Here is a 19,259-nt window from a genome sequence, read left to right as displayed (position 1 = left end):
TTCTCAGCTTTCCCCAGGGCCTCTCCCTTCTGGGGCACACTTGGATCTCAGAGTAGTCAATAGTAGTTCATCTTGGTGAGGTAACAGGGCTTCTTTCCTGTGTTGACACCAGTGAAGCATATCTGGTGAGGACCCAGAAATGAACAGACCCACAAGGACAGGTACTTAAAATGAAACAAACCCCAAACCAAACCTCATAAGCAAGCAAAAATACTTCCTTTTGATTTCAGATGTATGAGATAATTGTTAAGGAAGCAAAATAACATCACAGTTCAGTGTGACTTTGATGCCCTCTTTCTTCAGTTGAGCAGCCTGGAAGTTCGAAAGTTGAATTATTTTGTGATAAGAATAAGCTGACGCCTGCTTTTCTTTAAAGAAAAAAAAAGTCATTGTGACATTTCTGACACCAGCTCTGGAAGTGGAGGTCATGCCATGCTGGTTTTGGCTGGGGTAGAGTTCATTTTTTTTCACAGTAGCCAGTGTGTTTTGGATTTGTGCTGGAAACAGTGCTGGTAATACAGGGATGTTTTAGTTCTTGTGGAGCAGGGCTTACACACAGTGAAGGTCTTTTCTGACTCTCAACCCACCCCATAAGCAAAGGGGCTGGGAGTGCTGAGAAGCTGGGAGAGGACACAACCAGGACAGTTGATCCTAACTGGCCAAAAAGGATATTCTGCACTGTATGGTGACATGCTCAGCATGTAAACTTAGGGGTAAGAAGGAGGAAGGAGGGGATGTTTGGGGTGATGGCATCTGTCTTCCCAAGTAACTCCCTTGTGTGATGAATCCAGCCCTGATTTCCAGGCTGAACACCTGCCTGCAGATGGGAAGAAGTGAATTAATTCCTTGTTTGCCTGGTATGCACATATGGCTTTTGCTTTATCTGTCAAACTGTCTTTATCTTGACCCATGAGTTTTCTCACTTTACCCTTCCAGTTCTCTCCCCATCTCACTCTGGTGGCTGTGTGGGGCTTAGCTGCCAGCTGTTGCTAAACCACAATGTGTGCTTAAGGCCCCTACCCGTAGCTACCAAGTAGAATAACCCCAAAGTAAATAAAATCTGTATATTTCGACACACATACCTGTAAGTTTCTCTGCCAGCATGTTGAGCTGTTCAGAATTGAGCCCACGACCAACGTATGATGAAAATTGCCAGCTCAGTACTTCTAAGAGCTGGCTTAAAGTGGCAGCAGGGGGGTTGTTGAAGAAAGACAAATTCTGCAACAGAATTAATGCTTTGTTTAGATGGCAACCATGAAATACATATCAGGCTGTAAGAGGAGGCTGCAAGTACTTGAGCAGAATCTGGAAGTGTTGAAAATGAGCTTTGTGTGTGGGGTAGCATCAGGGCAAACATACAGGCACCCAGCAAGGTCCAGTGGGGTGCCCAAGCAGGGTTGTAGGGTGACACTCCTAGCGAGAGCTAAAGTCCCTGTGTGCATCTTGGATGCTAAAATACCTTGCTATGCCTCTGGTAGTGTCCTGTGTAAAAACAGTGAAAATATGCTTAAATCCTGTCCAAAAAAACCCTAGATATTATCACTATATTTTAATGTTTAGTGCATGGAATCTTTAAACCATTATATACTGATATGGTGATGTGCTGTTGAATCATTTGGCTTTGGTTTTTGTTGGGTTTTTTTTTGTTTTTTTTTTATTATTGTATACACAATGGGCATACTGAAGATTGTGCAAAACCTCTTTGGAGTATCACAGAGTGATGATGCAGTCCAGCCTGCTGGTCAGCTGGCCACCACAGTAGACTGTCTGACCCTTTCCCTCCTCTGAGCATCTGTGTGACTGCATTAATCTCCAGCTGAAAGCCCGAGAGCCATTGACAGCACTATTCCACAGTCTGCAAATACAGTAACAGTGACTGAATCTAAAATATGTGCTGAGACAGCTGGAGCCTTAGAAAGAATGATTGTGCCTTTGCTCAGGGTTAGAGCCACTATAAATTGCTGCTTAGCATGTATAAGCTTCTCTACAAAAAGCACAAGTTCCTGTAAAATCCTTGGGCGAAAAAAGCACTTAAATACATTACAGGTTCACTTATATGCCTGCTTTCATGGTTTGGAGTTGTACTGGTAGAATTATTTTCTAACAGGTCTAGTTTTAGTCAGTCACACCCAAGAAAGATAAATTAAAACTAGAGAAGTTAGAGAAGTTGTGGAGAAGGCCTGCCACCTTTCCTTAGTTTAAGAACTACCACTTTAGGCTACAAAAAGAAAAGCTAAGGGTGCATGTGGTTTTATGTCTGGGCAGGGAAAGAAAGATAAAGAGAACAACAATAAAGTGTGATGTTGATAACAGTATACATGACAAAAATAAATCCAGTTAAAGAGGGAAATACATCTCTTTTTATACTTAATGTATTCAATAACCAAATAATACAAATGCAAAAATGCAGGAAGTCAGTATTTGCGTACTGAGGACCTACCTGAGGATCATTGGTTGACAGATTGTACCAAATAATAGAGGCCCATGCGTTGGGCAGTTGGCTGACATTGGAAATCATCACCACAGGCAAAGAGCTGGTCTGGTGGAGAGAATGAATGCTATGTGTAAATGCTGCTGAGGAAAGTATTAGTGCTGTGCTGTGCTTTGGTTTTTTAGCCTCTCTTTCTTCCCAAAGCAGAGACTGCTTTTCCAGAAGGTCTGGAAATCTTGTGGTTACTGCTGAGAGCCTCACCACGGGTAGGCAGACCTGTGGTGTGGCCAACACAGTTGTACTTCTATAAACTGCTGAAAAATGCCTTTTACTCCTGCCCCAGAGAATCTGTCCCGAATACTCACCTCCAAATTTATGGTCAATCCATACAGGCAGACCTGTGTTTCAAAGCTGATGGAGTGCAGTTCCTCAGTCACCATGTGAGGGCCCTGAGGGAACAATGAGGTTATAAAGCTGTGAGTGCACAGTTGACATTTAACACTGTTTTAGTGATCCAGCTGTTGAGGTTACACTTGGAAAGAAAACTCATATCAAATATATAAGCAGAACAGGAGCGAAGGAAGTGAAGGAAAATTTGTTTGTTCAACTCTGAAATGCAATTAGTCCAAAAGTATGGTATTTTTTGTAAAAAATATAAAATAGCCCTTTAATATTGTTTAAGTAATACTTCTAAAATTTATCTTTTTCTAAAATGGTACTTTAAAACACAGATTTGCACACAGACAATTTTGTGTGTCTGATGAAGGTTGTCTCCAACTTTCCTTTTCCGAAAGCTTCCTTACTGATTGGCAATTTGGCTTTGAACAGGGATGTTTAAGGAGAAACAAACTAGAAACAAAGCAAATAGCCACAGCTTTAACAACAAACAGGCCTTCATCCAGGTTTGCTGTAGGTACTAGTTGAAGGACTAGAGGCCTAAATCATTAATCCAAAACAAATCTGGTATTAAAACCCCAAGCTTTTCTTGGATGGAAAAAAATAAAATCTGTTTGTCATCGTTGATTGAAGTTTGTCATATAAGCATTTGTTTTGATTACAAACCAGCATAGCTCTGTAAAGATCCAAATCTCCGCCCCTTAGGAACCAGATCTCTTGAAATACATTTCCATCCCCAGAACTCAAAGAATAAAAATATATTTGTTCTTTTCCTGTTTTCTTTGTTGTTAGTCTTTCTCTCCCCATTGTGCACTTGTTTTGTCAGACTTTCTTTTAAAAAAAAGAAATAAAAAATTGCAAACTAAAATGCTTTCCCTTACTGAAATATCTGCTCTCAATCAATGTAAAATAAAAGCATTTATTGGCAGACCTCGTGGCCTTTGCAATGGAGCATCTCCTCCAGGAGATGTACAGGCCATTGCAATAAAAGATACTGAATAAATATGGAATTGGGACCTCAGGAAATCCTTAGGCATCTGAATAATAAATCTGCCTTGCAAAGGGAAAATCCATCTTAGACCTGAAGGCTTTTACATGAAATACCCATCCATCAAATGAGCTCAAATGTTTTAATACAGATTGAATCAATCCAGCTCAACCTGTATTGATGACACAAAGTTGAAAACGGTTGATGAAACAATCCTCCATCCCCCAATTACGATTTTGCAGAAGCAAATTTTTCTCATGGAAAAATTATCTAGGCAAAATGGTACATCTGCATGAAAGGACAAATCTAAAATGGAGAACTTCCACTTTTTCTTTTAGCAGGGCCAGTTATATTTAACTACACTTCTAGCATACTGAACATCCTATAACAAATCAAGTTCTGAAAGCATTATAGTTGCTGTTAACAAAGAAAATCTCAACTCTTGTTCTGCTAATAACCACTCTCACAGACTGACGTGATCAAGGAGAGGCTCTATTTGAGGAAATCAGTAGTGAACCAGGTCACAGTTCAGCTGTCCTAATTCTCCACAGCCCCATGATAGCTTTATATAGTTTTAAAGGCATAATGTGTAGAAGTGGGAAGAAAATGCTGCCAAAACTGGAGTGCCAATACAACTTATATTTTTGCATTTGCTTGTTGTGGTGTCAGTGATTTTGTAAGCAGCAAAGTAACTGGGAGGTGAGCCTTGAGTTTCAGTCTTGCTGATTGGGTTGTGAGTTGTTCTGTTCAGAAATGTGTGTGAAATGGGCACACACATCTTATGCTTTAGGTTTTGGTCAAGTTCTTCATGCTGATCACACCTTTTGCTTTATGCTTAAAGAATACTTAAAATAATTATTGTGCTTGTATAACAACAGCTATTTGGGCTGTCATATGAGTGATTTTTTTTTTTTTTTTATTTTTTTTTTTAACTTGTTAATACAACTTTACCCTTATTTATGCTGGTTTTAGTGCTGTCATGCCATACACAGAATAACCACGAGAGGGGAACCAACAACCAGGCTGGGACAAGTGTAAATAGATTAAGCACATTTTTGGTTCTGGCTGAGGCAGCAAACCCTTTTGATGCAAATATAATGACACCCTGACTTCAGCTGTGAACTTGACCAGCAGAACATACATTTAAAGGACCTTTTCTGTAGGAAACAATTATCTTAACAACAACAACAAAAAAAAACTTTAAAAGCTAGCGTTGTTGTTTTTTGGTTTTTGTTTTGTTTTGAAAATGTAAATGACCAAAAAGGTAGCCTTTGAATGGAATGCACACATTTGGATTATTACTCTCTACCTTCTACTGTAACTTTTTTGATATACAGACTTCAGGCAGGCAATTACAATTTGAGTCATTCCAAACAGTTCTCATTATATATATACAAACATAATAATTGGATCCTGTACTTAATATATATTTCAAAATCTAACAACTCTTTGATTTAAATAAAATCAAATATGAAATACTTGCGAGAATAAGCAAAACAACATGTAAAATAAATGCACAAACCTCATTTCCTTTGCTTCCAGCGCTTGTTTTCATTTCTTTGGGTTGCTGTATAAAGCAATGCAATATTTATGTGTCAGAGAAACTGTAGACAGAAGTACATATAAAGAACATAATTTATAACCAGAATGTTCTTAGTTATAGTAAGATTTTATTTGCAATATACAAATGAAGTTTAATGAAGACTCTGACACTGCACCTTGAAAATTCTATTTAGTGAGGAGACTTTTGATATTTTTAAAGAATTTTTAGGAAACTAATTTAATGTAATAAATCATTAATTAGGGTGCTTTCCAAGTATATACCACAAAAATAGTGCAAAAAACCATTGATCTCAATCTCCTTTTGCAAAACTACACTGATGCACTGCATCAGTGGTTAAGCCCCAAAAATACCACAGGCAAGAGAGTGTTAGTCAGAAAGCAGGACTCACTGGGCTCTCAGAGAAATTACACAAGCAGTGCTCCAGTCTCCCACAAGGCCTTATCACAGGCATTAATTTCCGATAGATTTCACGCATTCAATTCTATCTGCCCTAGAAAATTGTGGTGTGGTTTAGGTTTTTGTTTGTTTGTTCTGTGTGTTGGGTTTTTCTGCTTGGTTTCTTCGTTGTTGTTATTGCTGGTTTGGTGTTTTGGGTTTTTTTTAACCAAACTCAGTTTCTGTGAAGCTTTTTAATTCAGCATGATTAATCTTTCCTTTTCTGGTAGTAATTAGGATTTGCTTTGTCATTTCCATGAAAATATATAGTCTTATTTTATGGAATGGGTGAAGTATGGAATGGCATAAAGAGGTTCTAGGAGTAATCTTTTTATACAAGCAGAAAGAAAATGAGTGTGGCCTTGACAGTAATACAGTTCTCCCTCCAGAGTTTCTAAAGAATCTTTTATTTCTCTACCAGAAGTACAGAACAGTAAAAAAAGTGTCAAACCTACCAAATGTCGAAATTCTACTGACAAGCTTCCATTTGCAGACTCATCCATGTTCATGGCTTTCACGTGTGTTCCACACAGAACAAATCTACGGTTACTGTGGAGGACATGACAGTTATGTACTCAAATACCATTGCATTGGAAAAATTTAATAAATATGATATTTTATTGTCTTACCTTACAGTTGAAACATTCCTAAAAAAGAAGAGGGGTGGGGGAGAGGAAACGGATTGTGAATCAGTAAATGTATAAGACAGAACTTGAACTGAGAAGCATATCTGAGATGATAGATTTTGCCTGCTCAAAGTTGGTTTGTATTGACCTTATAACTACAATTTTTAAACTGAAGAATTGAAATTCATACTGTCCACTTTGACCTTTGCATCTGGCCATATGTAGGTAGTATTTTTTATCTTGCTATTTATTATCAGGCAGTACACAGCCCTGGCTTCTCTCTTGCTCCTGCCTCACTAAGTGTTTTTCCTCTTCCTTGTGAGCCAGCATCTGTCCATGCAGTCAAGGTGTTTTTAAGGAGCTTGCAGAAGCACAACAAGCAGATGGAGGGAGGTAGCTGGTACCTAGTGCTGGGGATGGTGCATGGTGAGAGCTCAGAGCTATTTCAAACCTAACTATCCCGTAAATGCAATACAGTCTGATTTCAAGTTTTTGTGTGATGCTGCTGTATCAGTCTGATGAATTTTTTCTAAGTCTTGAGACAAATCTTAAATGGACTTTTTGTTTCCAATTTAAAAACATCAATTAGACTTAACCAGCTTTGTTTAAAAAGAAGAAATCTTCCACATAATAAAGAAGTGTTACTCTGATCTTTTAACTGCTGGGATTTTTTTCTTATTTTTTTTTTTCCTTCTCCTTTTAAAATCAGTTTTTAAATCAGATAGGGTAGCCACTGAAAAAACTTGTGTTGTCTCTTTACGGAGCAAGAGAATATCTTCACTTTTAAGTTTCTTACTTGTCAATAGTTGCTTTCACTCTTATCTGGTAGTTCAGCTCTGGCAATTTAATTAGCAACCTTCAAAACAGAAAATGAGAGAGTGAATATTGACAGAATACATGTCTCACCAGGAAAATCTAGACTGGTTACTCCAGATTAAAGTATCAGAAATTATTATAATGTGAAAACAGATTAGGCATCTAGGATTATAACACAATTTACAGGGTTGAATAGTCAGAAAGAGGAGCTGGGCTGTTCCAGTGGTGGGTGCCCTACTCTCCCTCTAAATGTGTGGAAAAGTGAGCATGTGTTTGAGGGAATGGCTGGAGAGACACCGAAGGAGTACTAAGTAGGAAACAGATTTGTATAATCTCTGACTGTACCAGAGATGTGTGTGTGCTTTCCTTCTTGTACCTTTTCTCACCCTCAGCCCCCCACTAACTTTTTGCTGCAAGGCGGAAATGAAATGAGAGTTCCTCTCCAATCTGCTCCTTCACAAAGCCAGGCAAGGAGCTTCTGGGAGAGAAATAACTTTTCTGTGATTCAGCTGGGATCCCCAAAATGCGGCAGCTTCTCTTTCCTCTGTGCAGAAGTGGCTCTGAGTATTCTGATTTTGGCTTGTATGATAAGGATCATTATTTACTCAGTTTGTAAAGTAATTAAAACAAGAATTCGATGCATACAGAACCCTGAAGGTGCTGCCTTTAGCCACAATCTGCCTTTCTTCCTCGTGTGCTCTTTACTGCCACTTGTTCTGCATGACAGCTTCTGTGGACTTTATATCCCCATTCCAGAAAATTTCCCTGCAGTTGAACGAATCCCTAATGCAAGTTGGTCTGCTTTGCTTTCTAGATTCTCCTAGGATAAAATATGTACACAAATGAAGGAGTTTATATCAGATTTTTTTTCCCTTACCTTAATTTAACAGTGAACTGTATTAAAGTTTTGAGAACCATTGGCCTCTGGGGGTGTGTTGGCATGCAGGGCTGCCTTTCAACCACGAAGGAGCTGTGTGAGAAGAAGTGAAACAAATAGATTTTTAGGACTATGTATGAACAAACAGATGGTTGGGGTTTTTTTGGGGGGGGACGGGAAGGGAAAGGGGCTGGTATCTCTTTAAAGGCTTATTTCTCTACAGATGCTGAAGTGGGAGCTATGCATTTCATCTCTCAGTTCTCAAGATGATCCAGTGGTCTAACTTTCTCTAAAATTGTTCCCGTAAGAAACAGATATTTGGATTCTTGGATATTTGGAAACAGATATGGGAAATCACACTGAATTCTACTGTTCTAAATTACAATGATGGTAAAAGTAGTCTTGGTCTTCCAAAATTTTATCAGAGCCATAAAGCAGAGTATGAAAATACACTGAGCATGTCTCCAATGAAATTAAATTATAACAATTAAACTATAAGTTCAATTTTATATATATATATATCAATCAAACAATTGAGCCCATTTTGCTTTCAGAGACTCACTTGTGGTGTATCTCTAGTACAGCCTGTACAAAAGGCAAGAGAAATCTACTTTTAGCTAGTAATAGAAGGGTGAGTGGGGAGGGCAGCAGGAAGTGTAGTTTGGAGAGGACAGAGGAAAGAAAAGGAACGTTTACTTTAAAAAAAAAAAAAAAGGCAAAATCAGAAACACAAAACCTCATAACTTTTCTCAGCAGAATGTACGTAACTCCTCCTAGAATAAGAGGATTTCTGGCATTAACTTAAGAGTCAGAACTTGATGACAAACCCTTAAATGCTACCCATGAGAAGCTGCCTGGAACCTTCAGTTTCTACGAGTTTTGATGAAAGTTGTGTATACTTCTTATATTAGGAACCTGGTCCTTAAAATCCTCAGACATTCAAACTTTTTTCCTTTTTCTTAACAGTGTGTTCTTATTGTTGTACCAGTTGAGGTAAAGTTCTGTACTTTGGCAGTGGTTTACGCACTTCCGGAAAAGGTTGTAGAGCAGAAAGTTGACTTTTTCCAGCAGCTGAGGTCTTTGCACAGGAATAGGGTCCCCATCGTAAGTCAGCCTGGTCAAGAGTTCATCCAGCTTTTCTAGTTGCCTTCTGACTTGAAAGAGACTCTCTGCCAATAGTGTAAAGCTACAGCAAGACAAAGAATTCGTTTGCAATCTTTCTTGTAAACAGTTTCTTAGAACACAAGAACTACTGAAGTTCTTGCTCGGGGAAAATCAGAATCTGTATTGAATGGTGCTTTCCAGCTTTGCCCAAACTCACATCCATTCATCTTTAGTTTACAGGAGTATATAAATTGGGCAAATCACCTGCTTTATCTTCAAAGATAAATATTTTCACAACAATGCAACTCCGTCTGTGACAATTTGGAAGAAATATATACATGGTCCTGATGTTGTACATGCAGAGCACTTGTGCCAACATTAATTATTTCCTACAGCTTGGGAGATTTGCAAAATGTACTCTTTAAAAGGATAATATTTATATAGAAAGAGCAAGTTAACAACACTGAAGAAGTGTAAAAGCAGTAAGGAAAAATAAATCCAAACACACTTGCTAACAGTTTACAGTATGTGTGTATAAAATTACATTTTGAAGCTATTTTTAGCATCTTCATTGGGAAAAAAAAAAGTTGTTAATTGAAAAAGAAACCTACACACACAAAAAAAGAAGGAAAATCCCCCCTCCCCCTTTTTTTTTTTTGTTTTCAGTCCTAAAATTTTCTTGATAATTTTCCTTCCTTTTTACTTCTTACTTTTTACTTCACCTCTTCCATATGAGGGTTTTGATGGGAGAGTAATGACCATGATGTTGTGTTGACATTCTCTGGGTATCCTGTCTTTCAATTATAATCCTATTTTCTTTTTATTTGCAATCACTTCAGAGGTGCCACCACAGAGACTACTGCCATTCAATCCCTGCACAGTGTGAAGCCTGGAGGAGTGAGTCAAAGCATAAAGCCTCTACCCAGCTCCTGCCTAGACACAACTCCTACTGCCTGCAATGACAAACTCAGTCAGCACCATTCTTACTCAAGCAAAACTCCCAAGAGAGTATGTCTACGGGATCTGGAGGAATTGCCAAACCCAAAAATTAATGACTGCCACAAGTCAGGCTCAGCAGTTCACCGTAATGTTAATTCTGAATAGTGAATGTTGCTTTTAGTTAGCATCTTTTAGTTATTCACTTTCTTAGCTGCTAGTGAATTTGCTGCTGTTGCAGCTGATCTAAAGGAATGATCATTTCAAGTGCAGCAGACTTCCTGTGGTTTTCAGTGGAAATGCGAGGTCAGGGCAGGTTTACCAGTTCTGGAGCTGATCGAGCCCCCCGTGGAGGGGCCCCCCGATGCAGGCGATCTGCTGCCGTCTCTTCCAGTCCAGCAGCTCCTCAGTCAGCATGTTGCTCATCAGCATATCGATCTCATGGATCACACGCCCTATTTTACTGAGCACTTCCTGGAAAATAGGAAAGGTGTCACTAACTGACCACAAGCAACAGCTGCAAAATTCACCATCATGAAGCACTTATATTTTATTCAATTATTCTCAAAGTAACCATGTGTAGCTCCTATTGCTTTAGTGAAAGGATTCATCACCCATTGTATATTAATCCTGAATCTCTATAAACTCTTCAGTAATTTTTTATTTTTTTTGGGAGGGTAGGAAAGAAGAGTGTTGCATTCTTTGTGGGCATATCTCTAAGATTTCGACACTTGCAAGCTCTGTCAAGTTCAAAAAGTTCTGCTTTTGTTTTGCATCATATAAAATGCATTGGTTTTTTGTTTTCTTGATTTAATCATAACCATCCCCCCCCATAAACTAAAACAAATTGTTTCACTCTTAAGGTGAAGCATATCCTTGACTGAACTGTTACTTAATTGCCAATTTTTTAACTTCTAGTCAAAATCACCAGACCCACTCAAACATTTTGCAAATTTTTAACTCCTGTGAAATTCATCTATTCATCTGTCCTTCTGAGATGAAGATTTAGGAAGGCACACATACGCATTTGAGTATTTGGTGTGGGAATAAGGGGAGAAAGCAGATTAACCACAAAGGACAAAACGTCGTCACCAACCTTTCTCTTGTAGTCTAAAGTATTGAGCATCGCCTGCAACGCCAACATTTCCTGTTTAATGAGGGCACTGTTTTTGTCATTCTGCTCTGCAGAGGGTTGAAAAAAAATCAGTATAAATACATGTATGGGTGCATGTGCCTGTTTACAAGGGGAGAAGAAGAAAAAAAACCACCACCAGACTGCAGCACGAACTAGTGAAAAAATAAACTGTGGACATCAGAAGATTATGTAACAGCATATTTAACTTGAAAGGACTAGCTTTAGTAAAAGTTTAACATAAGGTTTTATGGATCCTGTCTGTAGATGTGTATGTGGGGCAGAAAAAGGCAGAAAACATACAGAGTAGATCCAGAGTTCTCTAAATTTCTCATCCCTGTGCATACTCCTGTGTATTACGTACATCTGACTCGGATCGATGATTGATCTGTACACACAAATATGCTCGTGGTGTCAGCAGTTAGGTTAAAGCTCTTTGGACACTCGATGTGAATTACAGTGTCTGGCTATGAGGCATTTGAAACAGAGACAAAGTGTTCATTGCCAGGGGAATTTCAGCAGCCAGGAGCACTGATCATTGGGCATTTCCCCCTCTCTCTAACATTTGTTTTTCCCTGGATCATGCACTAGATTCAAGAGTCCCCAGGCTCACCCATGCTCTTTCACATGCAGCTCTTTCCTACCCTCACTTTCCCCGACCTTTTGCATGTTCTATGCTACATTCAAAAAAGAAATTGGTGCCAACCATGTGCCTGCTAAGATCTGGATTGATGCCTTCCTATTGAGTTAGGGTAGATGTTTCAGTAGAGGCAGACAAATAGCCAGCACCAGCTCAGCCACAGCAATTGCTCCTACACACTGTAAGCTGGCTGTGCTGGAGCAGAGCAGCGATATTTTAAGCCCTGAAAACCATTTATTTGTCAGCATGTTTTATTTTGCAGATGGGGCAGCTTTCAGCTATCTGTACGGTCAGTAATTATGACTGGCCTGATAACTAGCAACTCATTAAACTGTGGCAACTCTTCTGATTGCTGGATCGTATCCAGCCTTCAACATTTAGGATCGATATGCTTAAGGACTTGGACGTTTCAAGCCCAGTAACTTTGCTTGTTCAAAGGAAGCCAATATGAAGATATCTGAACAGACACAAGCAGACCCCAGTTTCTTTTCTGAAAGAGATCATGCAAGGACTGTTGCCACGTGCAGATCTCAACCATCACAGGCTGGTCAAACATGCATTCAGAGTGCTTACCAGCTGGTTATCACCACTGTGGTCAAAAAAGAACAGAAAGCCAAGTTAGAGGTAAGAAAAATCAGTTTTGCACGACTCTGGGAAATAAGACACATTCTCCCAAAGAAGGGTCATGTAAAAGGTGTGGATATTGAAAAATAAGCTCTTTAAATTAAGAAATGTACTACTTCATGTGCCATTAGGCAGCTTATCCATAGGAAATGACTAAACTTTCTTAACATGATCCTCTTTACCCTCTTAACCCCAAAAGAGTCATCATGTTCCAGGACTATAACTTTATATAAACCCAAGATCCATTTTTATGTTTACAAGTATTATTTAAGTAATGTGCAAAACCCCCTGATGCTGGAGTCTAGCTGCAGAACCAGTCCTTTCCTAGGAAATCTAAAAATTAAAAACTCTTACCTAAGCTCTGTATTGTTTTATACCTGAAGTCAAATTCCTCTTGCAAGTCTTCCAAGTATTTCACATCTTGGTCAGTCATCTTTCCCAAAAAATAAATGAACAAATGCATAAGTTAGTATTTTCCTTTCTCACCATTTGAAAACCCCTGAACAGTTCTGGGAACCCTTGTTTACTACCTTGATTGAATAATAAATACACATTTATAGTTACAGATTTATTTTACTTGTTTAGAAAGTCAAATATTATCTTCTATCCTGCAGTTGGCAGTGGTTGATTCAGCTTTATCCCTTCTTGTTTACTAGTGCAATGACATAGTGGAAAGTAGGAATGATTGTGTTAGCCTGAGCTAAATCGAAATTGTTATGCCAATAATATTACTCTCTTCTTGAAACTTTAAAGCAGGGCAAAGGGATAATTTTGCATTTATTTAAATGGAAATTGAGTTGGGGTGTGCAAAGCCAAAAAAGGTGGAGTCAGACACAGGAGTAGAGCTCACAGAATTTATTTACAGAATGTCTTAAGAATTTGGATAAAGAAATGAAATATTTTTGCTGCTTTGGCATTTTGCAGCTTTCTTTTCATATGTGCTGTAAAAAAATATTGAAGATATTCTCTAGGAACCAATCAATGATAATTCAAAAAACCCCATCAAAAGAAGGAAAATAAAACTGTAGGAAATTATCTGTTGTACTTCGAAGGTCTATTTCTGTGCTGTTTATAGGAAGCCTTGATTTTGTCAATAACTCATAAAATATCCTTTTTATTTCCCTGAGATGTACACATTAAGTGTCTTTGAAAATACAGAAACTTGTTTGCTAAATGAGCCCACACACAATTAGCCATTTTGGTTTACTCTTTATTTCGAAAATTAAAATTTTAAATTATATCCGTAAAGTACAAAATTGCATGCATGAGGAGCTTGCTAATTTCTGTGTTCAACTTAATTACTTACTTAAAAAAAATCCCTGCTATCTAAAAAATGTTATCATTTTCACTGGTCCTTCAGGGGTGGCTGTGCTTCCCCACACAGACAGAAGGAGCAGCATGACAGGCTGCTGCTTTGACTGCTCCGCAACTCTTCTCTTACAACTTTATGTGTAGATAGAGACTTAATATTACATTCTTCTGAAAGTACTTCATCCTTCTACGGGTTTGATCTCTCTAACCCTTCTGTGTGAAAGGAGACACTGATGAGAGAATGCTCCTAGGATCTCTTTCCAGTATACCAGAAGTGTTACTCCTCAACAACATATGGACAGGTATTTCAAATATAGTTTCTACACTAAGACTGCTGCAAAGCTGAAAGTGGGGCTGGGACAGCAAAAAAGCCATGGATACTCTGAACCCTTCTCCTGCCTTCAACTGAATGGGCAGGTATTCTCTGAGCTTTCAAGGTCTCTGGGACATAGCTACAGGTTTGACACAGCCCTGCCCTGCAGTGGCATGAGAAACTTCTGGAGAGTGGTCACCATCAGCTCCCAGTTGTCCCCTCACATCTCTAAACCACATAATTATGTCACGTAGCCTTCGGCTCGACAAAGGTCTCGCTACATGACTCAGAGATCGTGAAGGTTAAGCTACTGCTGACCCAGCTAAAGCAGGTGAAGTTGCAAAAATACCTTTTCTGCATCTTTTTAGAGACAGTAGATATGCTTACTGCACTCTGTGGTCTGCCTGCAGCTCACACAGGGATGAGCTTTAAAATAGGGAGCTCTCACACTGAACCCAGACAGCTGCTAACACCCGAGGATCCAGGTGTGTCCTGAGTTGTTAGTCTGGGCAGATGTCCTTGGAATAATGGAAAATGGATAGTGTGTCTGCTGGCAGAAGTCACTGTGCTACCCAGCTTAAAAACAGTTCAGTCTGTGTGAAAATCATGCAGGCATAGACAGCACACAGGACAAAAAAGGTACCTGAGCACTGTTCTTGATCGCTGATACTTTGTGTTCTACATTTCTTTGACGTTCTGAAACCACTGAGTTCTGCAGAGACTTTTCCAGCGGCCCCTGGAACACATTGAACAGAAAATTGGTGGGCAAGTAATAATAATAATAATAATAATAATAATAATAATAATAATAATAGTAATAAGTGATAGAAACTGTACTGCAAGTTCCAGCACAGAGAGGGAATTCTGAAGCCGGTGTTCAACCATCTGGAGACTGTTGTAAACAGACAGACATGTTTAGTTCTCCACATTTGAAAAATATGCAGCTTTAACTTTGAAATCCAAGAGATGAAAAGGTGTGGGTATACTGCAGACATTAAACATCTAGTAAATTAAATATAGATTATCAGATTTTTAAAAAAGATCCACAGCACAAGACTCATAGGAATACATATTATATCCATAAGTGATTAACAAAAACACATTTGTTTTAAAAATTCTCTCTCGCATTTAATCATGTAACAGTTTCCCCAAAATAAGTTTAATTTGGTAATTTGAATTATTTTTTTCTCCAAACAGCATAAAAATCATCAATAACTCTATAAAATATTTGATGGAATGTATTTTGCATTCCATAGTTAATATGAATTAATGCATTGCATAATTTAAAATACACACATCTGCTTTGTAAAGAATAATCTCTTTAAAACCTTTCCTACAGATTAAAGTCTTTGAAGCTTAGCTGTGACAGGGAAGTCTCTCATAGCAATGTTTCCAGCAGAAAGCTACTAATGAAGTTCAAATGTGAGTTGAAAGGGCAACATTTGGCAACCCCTAGAGCACACAAATCACTTCAGTGGAATGAGGGGACAGGATTTGAAAAGCATGTGAGCAGATTAACATGGAACAGAGTAATGAAATGTAATTCATTACCTGTACAGGCATGCTGGCTGCAGCCAATATTCTTCTTTCTTCTCTTAAGCAGTTTGAGATGATCACCGCTATATGCATGGGATTACCATGATATTTGCCCTGCAAGCACAAGTAAATACAGCTCAATACAACTCAAAAAAATTCCAGAATACAGGGTTTCCCTCTGGAAATCACAAGCAACATGATGTATGAGTGTCCATGAGCTACAGATTGGTGTGGGTGGAAAGGACTCCCCTTTTTATGTGCTGCTTCAGCCTTTTAGGGCAGCAACAGTTAGTACCACCGTTATAAAATATTCTCAACAATGTTTCACCGAGATTATAAAGACTCAATTCCGAGATGTATATCATTTGAAGATCAAATTGCTCCCCTGCTAGCACAGCTGTTTTGAAAGGGCTTTCCTGTCAGCCTATTCTGGGCACGATTTTATCACATCTTTGATTTTCAATAGGATGTTGCTGCTTAGCATGTAGCACTTCTGCCAACAAAAAAGTTTGTAAGCATATCAATACGGTAATGATGCAAGCAGGAAAGCTTCCTCAGCATAAAGCAGAAGACTTAAATTTTAATGTCTATGAACAATTTTTCTCTTTCAAAAAAAACATGTCTGAGATGAAGGAATTAGTAACTTTTGTCTCAAGCCAAAGAGCCAAAAAAATAAAAATAAAAAAAATCTATATTTTTACACCACACTAAATAAAGTGCTGAATCACTGATGTATGACTGAGGACTGGGCACAATTTGAACTAATATTGGTTTATGCTGTATTTATAAAATTGGAATGATCAAGGACTCTCAAGCAGCTTCCTTTATTGTGATGTATTCATTCAGTGTTTCCCAGTATCCTACATGCCTTTCATTCAGTATCATTCATTCAGATACCCTTCATTCAGTGCTCATAGTGATGGTCCATTCATCAGAGTTAATCCATTTAATTTCTTTTCCTGTGCAGTTTCCAGTTCTGGACTTACTCTATTTTCTCCTCCTTATCATTACTCTTTATTTTCATCATATCTCCCTGCCACTCAGAACCTCTTTTATTCTAGCTGTCTCTGAACGTGACACAATAAGTTTATACATACTTTAATTGATGCCATATCTTCCTTTGATATCTCATACCAATTGTTATGTTTGATACAAGGGTGTGAATGCATCTGACAGAAATGTGAACACATTGCTACTGTAGGCAACAGGTACCATGGCATTAAATATACCTTTCCAGTGCTTTTCACTAAACATTTCCTGTGAGCTCTTGCATGAAATGTGGAATCTGAAATATGTTTTGACTTCAATTGCAAAGTAAAGAAATACCATATTAAAAATGGTAGTTTTGATTGTAGCAACTTTGAGCTGCTTGGTATTAAATACCATGTGTACTGTGGTTCCAGGTATGGACTAAGGTGAAAGATATAGGGCTCTTAAAACTAAATAACCAAGGTACCAAATGTTCCGTTCCAAGGAAGCTTTGACTGCCCTGGCACTGTTAGCAATGAAATGAAACTTTGTTTCTGAAGTCTTTTCAGGACAGGAAAAGTACATGTCCCACAGTGCAAGCAGTGCACACCCAGAGTAGCAACCACTGCCTCCTTTTCCTTAAAGCAATTCAGGATGGTACTTTGCTCCAGCAACCATCTGTATCAATTACCCTGAGGAAGCAGAGTTATGAACCTGACTGGTTTTAGGAGCTTCTCTGTAAACAAGAAGTGGTGAGTAATACTACCCCAGGACATGCTATGCCTCAGCTGAAACACCAAGCACTCCCCTCCCTGCCTGTTCTTTCCTGGGCAGTGAGAGGAGACTTGATTAAGGATACACTGCTCATTTCCATGTCAAATAACAGTGCCAAAGATCTGTCACTACACATTTCTCCTTGACAGCTCCATGGCTGTAAGGACAGTAACTACCATGTTGCTGCACGCTTCCTTCAACACCACTGCACTTCAGGTCCAGTAATAAATTCACAGTCCCCTTTATTGGGCATATTCCCAATCTCTCTCTCCCTAGTGTCAGGATGTAGCTTTGGGAAGGGAATACAGAAATGTGGGATATGGCTGTGATCTTCCTGCAAAGGATTCAGTGGGGTGTCATGTGGAACTGAGGTCCAACAGCAACAGCCAGGGCAAATTAACTGCTGCAGAGAGTGGATGTGCTCCTGGCTGTGCTCCAGCCCAGTGCCTGACTCCTTAGGGAGCCAAACCAGGTTGCTAACTGGGATGGAAATGACTCATGCTTTTTTTACTGACTGGGTTTTCTGCTCCTTGGTAGACTGAAACTGCTCAGCAAAGGATCAGTTTATTGTTAAGGACAAGCTCACGTGAAGTTGGGAAAGGGGGTAAACAGTCCTGCCTTGTTTCAGCTGTTATTGCTACGCCTGTCTTATCCATCTGTGCCTTGATTAGAGGGGGAAAAAGTCCTGTTACTAATCAGGCTTGGGATGAAAGCTGGGGAGAAATCTGCCACTGGTGTAAGTCCACTGATGGGCAGATTAATTCCTCTGTTAATTTCTGCTTGTGGCTGTTACTTCTTTTTGGTAGTAAAACAGGGTTTTCACCTTCCCCCTAGATGGCCAGTAAGTGGCCATGCCATACATTGGTACCTTTGAGGCTTACCTTAGTGCTGGCTTACCTCTGCCCAACAGAATTCCAGCACTGCAAGGGTTTAAAGGGGTCAAACAAAAGCTATTTAACCAAGTTGAGAAGAAATAAATATCCTCTCTTGGAGCTGGAAAAATGCATTTATATAGAAGAGGCTCTTAAAAAAAATCTGACAGTGGGACGTGTTAAAATTCCCCACAAAGGATGCCGGTTATTAGGGACTTTCCTAGTGTTTCTAGACACGATTCATATGCAAAAATTTCAAAAACTCTTTCTTTCTCTCCTTTTCTTTGTTTCATTAAGAGAAAACCACCTGAATCAAGAGATGGAGTGGAAATTCACTTTCCCCCCTCCACTTTTCTTTCTTCTCTAACTCATAGAGCTGTAGAAACAAGCTGGGTCCCTAATGATTCCTATACTTATGCCAGGCTGGTGCTTCTTCAACTTGATTCAGTTTGAGTAGATGCCAAGAAGGTCAACAGAGAATTGGCACCCGTGCTCCTGGAGCAGCCCCTTTTGCAGTAAGGGAGCAGATGGATTGCAACTCACCACCAATAAAATGATAAATTAATTGTAACACTAAATATCTCAAGAATTGCAACTTATTGAATAACAATAGTTATTAAAAGTCACAATAACAATGTTTCTGACTCTGCAAAAATAATAACACTAAAATTTTTCTGCCTGTGTTTTATATTTTTCAGCTGTAATTACACTTTGGAATGCACTGCTCAGTATTCCCTTATTAATCACCTACTGCCAGCTCTTGTTGCTCTGTATTTCCATTTTGTCCTTGGCTGAGGGCAGAAATTGCCCAACATGACCTTGATTCCTTAATGAATAATTGCAAATTATCTCTTATCAGCAAAAGAGTAGTATAAGTTGGAAAATTAAGGAATTTTAACTAAAAATGTCTTGAGA

At 38.8% G+C, this 19,259-nt stretch overlaps 1 protein-coding gene across 3 annotated transcripts in view; it reads right to left on the bottom strand.

Moving 5' to 3' along the window:
- The window catches only part of STAT4 (signal transducer and activator of transcription 4), a 41,507-nt gene that overhangs the window by 9,001 nt on the left and 13,247 nt on the right, over window positions 1–19,259 (bottom strand). For 2 of the 3 annotated variants that reach the window (XM_014259071.2, XM_005530347.3), the window contains exons 4-17: window positions 15,745–15,843; window positions 14,837–14,929; window positions 12,924–13,002; window positions 11,270–11,355; window positions 10,496–10,647; window positions 9,161–9,319; window positions 8,134–8,226; window positions 7,237–7,296; window positions 6,444–6,461; window positions 6,270–6,363; window positions 5,338–5,382; window positions 2,797–2,880; window positions 2,441–2,539; window positions 1,083–1,218 (exon numbers count right to left, since the gene is read on the bottom strand). In XM_014259071.2, the coding sequence (XP_014114546.1) occupies window positions 1,083–1,218; window positions 2,441–2,539; window positions 2,797–2,880; window positions 5,338–5,382; window positions 6,270–6,363; window positions 6,444–6,461; window positions 7,237–7,296; window positions 8,134–8,226; window positions 9,161–9,319; window positions 10,496–10,647; window positions 11,270–11,355; window positions 12,924–13,002; window positions 14,837–14,929; window positions 15,745–15,843 (1,297 nt within the window). The remainder of the gene's footprint in view (window positions 1–1,082; window positions 1,219–2,440; window positions 2,540–2,796; window positions 2,881–5,337; window positions 5,383–6,269; window positions 6,364–6,443; window positions 6,462–7,236; window positions 7,297–8,133; window positions 8,227–9,160; window positions 9,320–10,495; window positions 10,648–11,269; window positions 11,356–12,923; window positions 13,003–14,836; window positions 14,930–15,744; window positions 15,844–19,259) is intronic. The other variant, XM_088058860.1, reaches the window with a different exon arrangement.

The sequence above is a fragment of the Pseudopodoces humilis genome, chromosome 8 (assembly GCF_049639895.1).
Source record: "Pseudopodoces humilis isolate 2021_Gansu_Grassland_sample_001 chromosome 8, ASM4963989v1, whole genome shotgun sequence".
NCBI lineage: Eukaryota > Metazoa > Chordata > Aves > Passeriformes > Paridae > Pseudopodoces > Pseudopodoces humilis.
Note: the sequence above shows the minus strand (reverse complement) of the source record. Positions and strands in the feature narration are given on the sequence as shown.